Genomic DNA, 12214 nt, shown 5'->3' with positions numbered 1-12214 from the left:
CTGGTTATAAGTGCTCTGTACTGGTTATAAGTGCTCTGTACTGGTTATAAGCGCTCTGTACTGGTTATAAGCGCTCTGTACTGGTTATTAGCGCTCTGTACTGGTTATAAGTGCTCTGTACTGGTTATAAGTGCTCTGTACTGGTTATTAGCGCTCTGTACTGGTTATAAGTGCTCTGTACTGGTTATAAGCACTCTGTACTGGTTATAAGCGCTCTGTACTGGTTATAAGTGCTCTGTACTGGTTATAAGTGCTCTGTACTGGTTATAAGCACTCTGTACTGGTTATAAGTGCTCTGTACTGGTTATAAGCGCTCTGTACTGGTTATTAGCGCTCTGTACTGGTTATAAGTGCTCTGTACTGGTTATAAGTGCTCTGTACTGGTTATAAGCGCTCTGGACTGGTTATAAGCGCTCTGTACTGGTTATTAATGCTCTGTACTGGTTATAAGGGCTCTGTACTGGTTATAAGCACTCTGTACTGGTTATAAGTGCTCTGTACTGGTTATAAGCGCTCTGTACTGGTTATAAGCGCTCTGTACTGGTTATAAGCGCTCTGTACTGGTTATAAGCGCTCTGTGCTCTGTACTGGTTATAAGCACTCTGTACTGGTTATAAGTGCTCTGTACTGGTTATAAGCGCTCTGTGCTCTGTACTGGTTATAAGTGCTCTGTACTGGTTATAAGCGCTCTGGTTATAAGCGCTCTGGTTATAAGCGCTCTGTACTGGTTATAAGTGCTCTGTACTGGTTATAAGCGCTCTGTACTGGTTATAAGCGCTCTGTACTGGTTATAAGCGCTCTGTACTGGTTATAAGCGCTCTGTGCTCTGTACTGGTTATAAGCACTCTGTACTGGTTATAAGTGCTCTGTACTGGTTATAAGCGCTCTGTGCTCTGTACTGGTTATAAGTGCTCTGTACTGGTTATAAGCGCTCTGGTTATAAGCGCTCTGGTTATAAGCGCTCTGTACTGGTTATAAGTGCTCTGTACTGGTTATAAGCGCTCTGTACTGGTTATAAGTGCTCTGTACTGGTTATAAGCACTCTGTACTGGTTATAAGTGCTCTGTACTGGTTATAAGCGCTCTGTACTGGTTATAAGTGCTCTGTACTGGTTATAAGTGCTCTGTACTGGTTATAAGCGCTCTGTACTGGTTATAAGTGCCCTGTACTGGTTATAAGCGCTCTGTACGTACTGGTTATAAGTGCTCTGTACTGGTTATAAGCGCTCTGTACTGGTTATAAGCGCTCTGTACTGGTTATAAGTGCTCTGTACTGGTTATAAGCGCTCTGTGCTCTGTACTGGTTATAAGCGCTCTGTACTGGTTATAAGCGCTCTGTACTGGTTATAAGTGCTCTGTACTGGTTATAAGCGCTCTGTACTGGTTATAAGCACTCTGTACTGGTTATAAGTGCTCTGTACTGGTTATAAGCGCTCTGTACTGGTTATAAGTGCCCTGTACTGGTTATAAGCGCTCTGTACGTACTGGTTATAAGTGCTCTGTACTGGTTATAAGCGCTCTGTACTGGTTATAAGCGCTCTGTACTGGTTATAAGTGCTCTGTACTGGTTATAAGCGCTCTATACGTACTGGTTATAAGCGCTCTGTACTGGTTATAAGCTCTCTGTACTGGTTATAAGCGCTCTGTACTGGTTATAAGCGCTCTATACGTACTGGTTATAAGCGCTCTGTACTGGTTATAAGCGCTCTGTACTGGTTATAAGTGCTCTGTACTGGTTATAAGCGCTCTGTACTGGTTATAAGTGCTCTGTACTGGTTATAAGCGCTCTGTACTGGTTATAAGTGCTCTGTACTGGTTATAAGCGCTCTGTACGTACTGGTTATAAATGCTCTGTACTGGTTATAAGCGCTCTGTACTGGTTATAAGCGCTCTGTACTGGTTATAAGCGCTCTGTACTGGTTATAAGCGCTCTGTACTGGTTATAACTGCTCTGTACTGGTTATAAGTGCTCTGTACTGGTTATAAGCGCTCTGTACTGGTTATAAGCGCTCTGTACTGCCCATTCATCGGTCATTGTTTTAGTACAATAAGTCACGTTTGTCAAGTCAAGCTTTATTTTTCACGTTAAGCGTTGTTCGTACTGTTTAGAGCACTTTCACCGCCTCCTATCACACAGTTCATCGCTTTGAAAATATCAAAATTTAATCAGATGAACTTTTAAAATATGAAAGAACAGCGCAAAAGCGGTTTCACAGCCTCTACACTGTGACACGCCCACAGATAACGTCACGTGGGGCCGTGTTGTGTGTGTGGGGGGGGGACACTGAGGGCCCCAATTTACTCTGCACTGTCATGTCGTGATAAAATCCCGGTGCCTCCTCAGCTCTACTTATTTACATCGTCACTATTGTTAAATCCAGTAGATCTGAGCTAATATTGAATCATTTTGAACATTTTCATGTGTTAGGGTCTCAGGCTTGTGTCTGCTGTTCTGCACCAATGACCAGATAAAGAGATTTGTTACCCCTACACCCTGGGGTAAGAAATAATACCCGGAGGCCGGTGTTCCTCACCAGGCCGTGTTAAACTCCACGTGAGCGTCGAAGAAGCCGACGACAGGAGCGGTAGCTGCGTTCCAGCCGTGAATCCGGGCCCGGATCAATCCCTCCCTCTTGGAATTCCTGACGATCTTCACTAATCCAGGATAACGTTTGTTCACGTACTGATCCAGGTTAAACTTCAGCTCCACTGAGAGAGGGAAGAATGAAACAGTGATGGTTTATACACAATACAAGTGCAAAAAATACAGAACACATGAGTACAAAATGAGCCATGTCTACAATAGGGAAGGCTCAATGGGGTTTTGTCTCATTGTGCAACAGCGACACCTACTGTGTAGTTGAGGTGCCGGCACCGCTAGTGGTGGAAAACGGAGCATAGCGTGTCTATCGTTTCATTTTTCTTTCAGCTGCCCCTGGTTCAGGGTCACCACAGTGGATCTGGTCCACATACCAGACACTGGATGACCTACCTGATGCAACCCTCTTATTTTTATACTTTACTGCTGTGCCACCTGAGCACCCATGTCCATCCATACTTAGGTGGCAGCACAGAGCAACCAAAAACTGTAAATGATGTATTTTATAAGAAAGATGGAGAAAAAGAGAGAAAAGGCATTTATCTGGAGTTCTCTTCTCAGGCCAGAGTGAGCTCGTGGGCGTGTGACATGTCTTAAGGCAGAGAGTGTTTGGAGAGGCGAGGGTGGGTAAACTTGCTGTAAATTGTTCTCATGTGGCGCCTGATTTTTGTAAGCTCGCCTCTGCCTCTAAGCCAGAGACATAAAGAATTATGAGGCAGAAATAATTTATACAGCCTCAACAATGTGGAACGAGGGAGAAAACAAACATCCATCCATCACGCCGGGACGAGAGCGGCTCAAAGCCCTCAGACGCAGATGGAGATGGGTGGGTGGGTGGGTGAGGAGCAGACTGAGGATGATGGGAATATTTGTGTTGTGTGCCGTTTTGATGAATGAGACGGATCTATTAGGAAACAGACGTGTTTTGTGTCGAAGGTAAATTAACCCGTGCAGCGGTGAGTACAACAGAGGGACAAAAGTATTGAGACGCCGATTCTAATGACTGAATTCACGTTTTACAAATAACAGGAAACAAAGGAAACAACAAGTTTGCAGCAACAGTTTAGGGAAGGTCCTGCTCGTTTTAAAGAGTCCTGACCTCAGCCCCACTCAACAGCTCTGGAGTTTTAATTCTAGCTGTGCTACCAATCTGGCTGGGAGTCGAACCAATACAACTGGCTGTGCCTGAGGGAGGAATGTTGATGGGGTTTCGTTTCTGCTGAAGGAATGCGACCTTCTCTGCGGTCCACTCTCCACACGCAGTACAGCCCTCTGTAGGAATCCAACACTGGCGGGTGAAAAGAAGCGGCCAGTGACTGCATGTCTGTCGGTAGGGGTTCTAATCTTACCTTAACCCTCTACTCCAGTGCTCCCCAACCACCGGGCCAGGGACCGGTACCGCTAGGTGGGTCATTTATTACCGGGTCGCACAGAAAGAATAAATTACATTTACATTTTCGGCATTTAGGAGACGCTTTTATCCAAAGCGACTTACAGTTACTCAGTGTACAGTCTAAGCAATGGAGGGTTAAGGGCCTTGCTCAAGGGCCCAACAGTGGCAACCTGGCAATGGTGAGGCTTGAACCGGCAACCTTCTGATTACTGGACCAGTACCTTAACCACTAGGCTACAACTGCCCTATAAGAGATCAATATAAGAGCAATGAAAACACTACTTTTTTACGGGTGTTATTGTCTCCAATCACCACTAGGTGGGAGCAGCGTCTCGTTGCAGCAAAAACAGCTCATTTGTGAGTAGTACAGTTATTCTATTCTATTTTAAACCCCCTCGCCCCTGCCGGTCCGTGAAATTATATCTTATATGAAACCGGTCCATGGTAGGGGAGCGCTGCGTGAGGGTGGAACACGAGGCAAGGGAATTGCAACCGGGAGCTGGAAATGATCAGAATTTTAAAAAAAAAAAAGGAAGAAAGGAAGGCAGGAAATGCGTTTGTTGTTTTGATGGATAAGGTGTTTAAATGTAGAATAATTTCATCTGTGAACATCTGGATCTGAAATCTGATTTATAACCATGAACACAACAGGCACTTCTGGAATAACATCTGATGCAATTGTGGATCCATACCCCCGATCTACCTACTTGCCGTGCCGCAGGAAGCAATATGAAGCCATCATGCATGCATCATGGCTCACCGTGCCCCCAGGGGTCGGGCGGGTCACGTGTGAACAGCGCTTAAATAAAGAATCAAGGACTTCACAGCCGCCGCATTCAGCGAGGGTAACAAAGCCGGCAGCCTGCAACACTGCCGAGAACGAGCGCACACACACGGTGAAAGCATTCAGGCACCGTGATCGACCCACGGCCGACACACACACACACACACACACACACACACACACACACAGTGGGTTCCAGAGAGCAGGCCGAGAATAACCACGGCTCAGACTCGGCCCTGATCAAGCGCTGCAGCGACAGCACACACAGACTTCACCCACCTACTGAACCCGAGACGTGATGAAAGGGTCGGAATTATTCAAAAAGGAAATGTCAAGCAAGCAGAGGAGAATCATCTGCTGCCATGTGGGGGGTGTCTGAAACCTACTGAGCTGCCATGCTGCCAGCCTGATCAGCTGCCTCAGTAGAGAGGATTCTAACAAGACCCGGAGCTCATAATCAGATCATTTATGGGGCAGCTGTAGCCTCTAGTGGTTAAGGTACTGGACTAGAAATCCAAAGCTCGCTGGTTCAAGCCCCACCACTAGCAGGTCGCCACTGTTGGGCCCTTGAGCGAGGCCCTTAACCCTCGATTGCTTAGACAATATACTGTCACAGTACTGTAAGTCGCTTTGGATAAAAGCGTCCGCTAAATGCCAGAGATGAAGATTTAGACGCGCTACAATTACGTCACCGCAGTTTTAGCTTACTAAGCTAACACAGTTAGCATCAGGCCGCGCAAACCAACGCTAGCACGCCGGCTAACGTCTCCCTCCGTGTCCCGAAACGCTTAAACTCTCCCTGACGCACCAATTTACAAATAAACCACACTCATATATAATTACACCTTTATACAGAATTTATTTACACGTGAAAAGAACTCTGTTGGTTGCTCCGCATTTATTCGTCCACCATGTTTGTCGTTTTCAGTGCCGCACTGAATGCTGGGATCGATCTTCAGCGCTGAGGTGGCGTCGGACGCTCCCTCGTCATTCAGTCAGATCATCGCTCGGGATTAAGGCGCCTCAGTAGGAGCATTTTTAAAGAGCTAAGGATTTAGACACGCCCGCTTCTCGGGAGTGTAGGATGATGGGAAATGCGTCCGTGTAGACAGAGAGCTCGGGTTTCAGACAGACCTGTGGACTGAATCCCTGGATGAGTTAGATCAGCGGTCCCCAACCTTTTTTGCAGCACGGACCGGTTCCATATAAGATATAATTTCACAGACCGGCGGGGGAGGGAGGATTTAATATAGAATAACTATAGAATGGAAAATCAGTGTGAATCCTGAGCTTTTTTGGTGCAACGAGACGCTGCTAACACCTAGTGGTGATTGGAGACAATAACACCTGAAGTGTGTTGGAAATTTAATTGCTCTTGTAGCGTCTCGAATTATTTACTCTTTCTGTGGTTGGGGACCACTGGGTTAGATAACAATTCACTTTTTCACCCCCTCTTTGGGAGCTGATTGGTTGGGTAAACAGCATCTGAGGGAGGAATTTCTGAAGGTCCATTTGTGACAGATTCTAAACCTTAAGGTCTGGCAGGTTAGAAGAGTTTTAAACAGATCAGGTTAAAACCGGGAGCTGTTTTGTTTGTTTCTCATGGTTGGTGCTCGTCTCACACAGCTACCGAAAGATCTACACTCTGTGCTGCTATCAGAGCTCTGCTGCTGATTAATAAAACGAGCTTTACAGATGAAAATGATGATTAAAATCTCACCGCTGTCGCTGTTGTCGTCCACCAGGATGATCTCCTTCAGCAGGTGAGCGGGGGTGTGGTTCACCACGCTGTGTACGGAGCGCAGGATCACCGACAGGGCTTCGTTTACGAATATAAACACCACCGAGATCTGCGGCAGCTCGTCCGGGTAGCTCATCAGTCTGCACCTGCACACCAGAGACACGTCACATTTATTCATAATCAACAGGTTTGATCATTATTTAGACATGTCGGATCACCACGACACCTCCTCTAGTTCCCCCACCATCTCACCCCAGGTGCAGGATCAACCTCCGCTTCGTGCATGGCATCCATCCTGGCTGAGGAGTACCGCAGACTAGCACACACCCCCTGACACACGTGAAAGCATCTGGCTTATTTATGCATCAACAACAGATTTAAACGTGTGGGGACTACGGGCATGTCAAAGGGGGCATGTGATGAGGGGCCGCTCAAGTACGCTAGCGCACCAGAGTTGGGGTTTCGAGTACATCGTATCGAATCTCAGCTCTGCCTTCCGACTGGGCTGGGCGGCTACATGAACGACGATCGGCCGTTGTTCAGGGTTAGACGGTAAGAAAGTCGGATCATGGGTTCTCATAACTGGTGCGACTGCGGCCCCTGCTGGCTGGCTGATGGCGCCTGCACAGGGCTGAGGGATAACGCCGATGGGGGTGTGGCCCTCCGTACACGGTGCCCGTCGGTGTATGAACTCGACTCGTGCGGGTGAAAAATGCAGTCTGTACTGACTGTACGTGCCGGAGGGGGCGCGTGTCAGTTGAGAGGCGTCCTCAGTCAGCGGTGAGGGGTCGAATCAGTATAGAGGAGCAATCAGGGGAACTGGACACAACTGGACTCCTCTCAGTCAAGGTGGGGGTCAGCAAAGCTAAGGGAAGTTACAGTTGGGGAAGTGGATATATCTAGATTGTGGCGGAAGGGGAAAATAAGTGATAAATGAAGAAAGAAAAGACTTTCGTGCACATGCCTCTGCCTACATACTGCAGACATCAGGCTCTCATTTGTCCTGACTGCCGAGGGTCAGTAAATAAAACGTCGCTTTGCCTGGATGTGGTTCCTGATCACGTACTGACATCTGATTGGACGGTTTTCTTTTTAACGAGCCGATTCTGTAATTAAAGCAGAGCTGAAGTCTCTCTTGAAGGAGCTGCAGGGACTGAATAAAGAGCAGCAGAAGAGCTGATAGTCCTGATAGCGCCGCTGATAAATGAGCTTTATTTATCTCAGCCGCACATTCACTGAAATTTACTGATGCTCCTTTTATCAGCGGCAGTGCAAAAGTACAAGGACGACAGAGAGGAATTGAAACGCATGAATCAGCAAAAGTACTTCTTATAGATCCTTCTGTACTGATTATTCATTCATTGCCTGTTTATTTTACCACCGCCTTGTCCTGGTCAGGGTCACGGTGGGTCTGATTCACTGTGCAAAAGTGAGGAAGCATGCCAGACAGGACACCAGTCCATCACAGGGCAGTAGCTCCAATTAGCCGGAGTGCTAACTTGTCTTGAACTTGAGGGAGCAAACCCTTGCCGGCACAAAGAGAACATGCAAACCACACAGAAAGAATGGAACCCAGGCCCGTCTAGCTGTGAGGTTCGGCTCTACTCACCGTGCTCGCGTGCTGCCCCTTCAGTACAGTTTTGTTACTTTACTTTTATATTTACATTCTATTGCATTTTTATTATTTACAGTTTGTGTCTATTTATGTTTAGATACTTATCTATGATTATATATGTACACCGATCAGCCATAACATTAAAACCACCTCCTTGTTCATTTTATCAGCTCCACTTACCATATAGAAGCACTTTGTAGTTCTACAATTACTGACTGTAGTCCATTCACCCTGTTCTTCAATGGTCAGGACCCCCACAGGACCCCCACAGAGCAGGTATTATTTAGGTGGTGGATGATTCTCAGCACTGCAGTGACACTGACATGGTGCTGGTGTGTTAGTGTGTGTTGTGCTGGTATGAGTGGATCGGACACAGCAGCGCTGCTGGAGTTTTTAAACACCGCGTCCACTCACTGTCCACTCTATTAGACACTCCTACCTAGTCGGTCCACCTTGTAGATGTAAAGTCAGAGACGATCGCTCATCTATTGCTGCTGTTTGAGTCGCTCATCTTCTAGACATCTTCTTATTTTTCTGGTTGGTGGACGATTCTCAGTCCAGCAGTGACGGTGAGGTGTTTAAAAACTCCAGCAGCGCTGCTGTGTCTGATCCACTCGTACCAGCACAACACACACTAACATGAATGATCCACCACCTAAATAATACCTGCTCTGTGGGGGTCTTGACCATTGAAGAACAGGGTGAAAGGGGGTAACAAAGCATGCAGAGAAACAGATGGACTACAGTCAGTGATTGTAGAACTACAAAGTGCTTCTATATGGTAAGTGGAGCTGATAAAATGAACAAGGAGGTGGTTTTAATGTTATGGCTGATCGGTGTATAATATACCTTTATTGTATTGTATATTATATTATTTTACTACATCTAAATGTTGACATCCTGAAACAAGAGAAATTACTTGTACACCAGGTACTTGGCGAATAAAAACATAAAGATTCTGATTATGTTTATTATACATTTATTTCTTTTAAAAGCATATTCCCACATTCTCTCGCTCTCTTACTGGCTGTTTTGAATTGATGGACACGTATCTACTCATAGGTTGTAATAAACACTTTCTGAACTTCAGCACTTTTAAAAGCAGGGCCCAAACAAACCTGCAGTATAAACAGTAAAAAATCCTTTTGTCTCTCTGTACAGAGAAGCATTACAGTAATATTACAGGAAAAAAACATCAGTGCAGATCGATACACGTCTCATGTAGCAAGAGCATCAAAATGAAGGAATCTGAGAAGCTGCAGAAATAGCAGGGACTGGAAAAGGGAAGCAGAGAGGGGGAGGAGGAATAAAATCAGAGTCCATGTGAGAGCAGCACTTCAGGTATCTAGAGATCTAAACTGGAAACACCAACACACTCCAGGGCTGTTTATCCTGAGGTCTGAAGATCCCACAGCGTTGGCGCATTAACGCTGCGCTCTCGTTAACGCACTAGTCTCCTGTAGCTGCCTACGTTCAGCTAAAAACAATGATGCCTACACACAACGCCAAAAACAGACCAGCCCTGGGCACTCGAGCGGCGCAGCGGTCTAACACAGTGACCCACCGGTGCGGATAGGTCAAGAACCCGAGTTCACGTCTCAGTGGTGCTGCTGACCTGGTCAGGTGTTCAAAAGACACGATTGGTCATGCTGGAAAAGGGAAGGTCGCAGAAGGTTTGGAGGACACTGCTGCAACACTGACCAAAGGAACAAAGAGCTCAGAGTGGACCTTCATACATGTTCAAGCTCTCAACCTCTGGTGGGTTCACATGTTCCTGGCTTCCACTGTCTGTGTGGAGCTTGGTACGTTCCTTCTGTATCTGCCTCAAGTCAAGTCAAATGTATTTATATAGTGCCTTTTACAACTAACGTTGTCTCAAAGCAACTTTACAGAATCCAGGACCGACAGACCAAAAAAACCCTGTTGAGCAAGCCGAGGGCAACAGTGGCAAGGAAAAACTCCCTTAAAAATACAGGAAGAAAACCAAAAGTAAACCTAGCAGAGGGTAAATTCCTTGCTGTAGATTGCATTTAGATGAGTGAATGTGTGTGTGTGTGTGTGTGTGTGTGTGTATTGCTTCTTTGTCCAGTGAGTGTTCATGCAATGTGTCCAATCTTTTTAGCTGGCTCTAGACCCACTGCAACCATGAGCAGGATAATAAAGTGATCACTACAGATGAATTTATGATGAAGAAATAATAAATTCTTTTCATAAATTCCAAATGCCTTAAAGCAGTGGGGAATAAATCAGACATGATCAACAATTTGTGAAGTAGTGGGTGGTGCCTTGGCATGGGGGGAGGGGGGGTGCAGAGTAAAACAGCACTGTGGCTAATGAACTCGAAAGCAAAAGAGAACCGAATCAGGGGCAGCGGTAGCCTAGTGGTTAAGGTACTGGACTGGTAATCAGAAGGTTGCGGGTTCAAGCCTCAACACCGCCAGGTTGCCACTGTTGGGCCCTTGAGCAAGGTCCTTAACCCTCAATTGCTTAGATTGTGTACTGTCTCAACTGTAAGGTGCTTTGGACAAAAGCGTCTGCTAAATGCCGAAAATGTAAATGAATCAAAATCCGCAGCCATTAGTGGAGAGAAGATAAGACACAATAAGAACTTGGTGCCACCATTGCCAGCTACTCGATCCACCAAACACTGACAACCAAAGGCAAAAAACTCAGCAAAACCCCTAGGGTAAAAAGGTGAACTGCCACTCCATTGCCTGGACACCATTTGCTTCATCAACAGACCTTGCACAACAGCTCAGTCCAGGGCAGAGATAAGACCAGGGTCTCGACCTCACAGTGTCATTACATAAACAGTAATTGTGCACTAAGTGTGCTGAAGTTTCCTGCTCTGTATACATTCACTTATTTTCACAGTTGTAGCCTAGAGGTTAAGGTACTGGACTAGTGAGCAGAAGGTTCCTTGTTGCCACTGTTGGGGCCCTTGAGCAAGACCCTTAACCCTCAATTGCTTAGACTGTAAGTGGCTTAGGATAAATGCCGAAAATGTAAATGTAACCAGGGGTGTGTGAACTTTCGCATAGAACTTTATGGGGTCCTCCAGGCCAGGAAGAGATTAGCTGACACAAGCGACACGCACACGCAGAGCTTCAGGGTACCAGTGGTGTGAAATAGAAATTACGCCAGGAAACCTCGACATCAGAGAATCCGTGCTGAGATCCATCTGCTGCCAGCGTGTGTGGCGCTCGGGCATGATACTGGGCCAGTGTGTGTGTGTGTGTGTGAGTGTGTGTGTGTGATTCATCTGAGAATGTATGGCACTTCTTAATACTGTGCTTGTAGTGTGTGTGTGTGTGTGTGCACGTGTGATTCATCTGAGAATGTATGGCACATTTTAATACTGTGCCAGTGGTGTGAGCATGTAAGTGTGTGTGAGAGAGACACTTTTGCATAACAATATGCAAGTAAACATAAGTGTGTGAGTGCATCGCAGATAGATCACACACACACACACACACACACACACACACACACACACACACACTACAAGCTGTGAATAGCTCTTTATATATGTACCATCTGTAAAAAAAAAAGGGGGCGGGGGATTAGGTGGCACACACAAGTGTACACACACTACAAGCTGTGAATAGCAATGCTATATATATATATATATGTACCATCTGTAAGATGGTAGATGGGGGGTGTTGAATGTGTCCGATCTGCTCTAATGGAAGAAAGATGAATTTTTCAGAGCAGGTGCTGTGGCAGGATACGCTGCTCCATAAAACGTCCTAATCATGGCAGCAGAGGAAGAAGCTCTCAGCACTAGATCAGTCTCCAATCCAAAGTACAGACACTCCAAAGTAACCCCCAGATACTTTCCACACCCCATAGCAGGGTGCAGAATGCCAGCAGGAACAAAACACACTAAGAGGCAGAACCGAGGGCCATCGGATCCATCAGTGTGCTGGATGAACACACAGGTTCAAGCAGAAGAAAAGAGGCAGAACATGATGGTGGTGATGAGAATGATTGCACCCACATATCACCTACAAATGGGATTACTTCAACTTGGTACTTGGGTACCTGTGCACTTGGATACCTGGGTTTCCGCATACCTGGGCA

At 46.2% G+C, this 12214-nt stretch overlaps 1 protein-coding gene across 2 annotated transcripts in view; it reads right to left on the bottom strand.

Annotated features, from left to right (window-relative positions):
- Positions 1–12214, bottom strand: part of galnt9 (polypeptide N-acetylgalactosaminyltransferase 9) — a 70310-nt gene that overhangs the window by 40531 nt on the left and 17565 nt on the right. For both annotated transcript variants that reach the window (XM_063017640.1, XM_063017641.1), the window contains exons 5-6: positions 6496–6662; positions 2534–2708 (exon numbers count right to left, since the gene is read on the bottom strand). In XM_063017640.1, the coding sequence (XP_062873710.1) occupies positions 2534–2708; positions 6496–6662 (342 nt within the window). The remainder of the gene's footprint in view (positions 1–2533; positions 2709–6495; positions 6663–12214) is intronic.

The sequence above is a fragment of the Trichomycterus rosablanca genome, chromosome 21 (assembly GCF_030014385.1).
Source record: "Trichomycterus rosablanca isolate fTriRos1 chromosome 21, fTriRos1.hap1, whole genome shotgun sequence".
NCBI classification, from domain to species: domain Eukaryota; kingdom Metazoa; phylum Chordata; class Actinopteri; order Siluriformes; family Trichomycteridae; genus Trichomycterus; species Trichomycterus rosablanca.
Note: the sequence above shows the minus strand (reverse complement) of the source record. Positions and strands in the feature narration are given on the sequence as shown.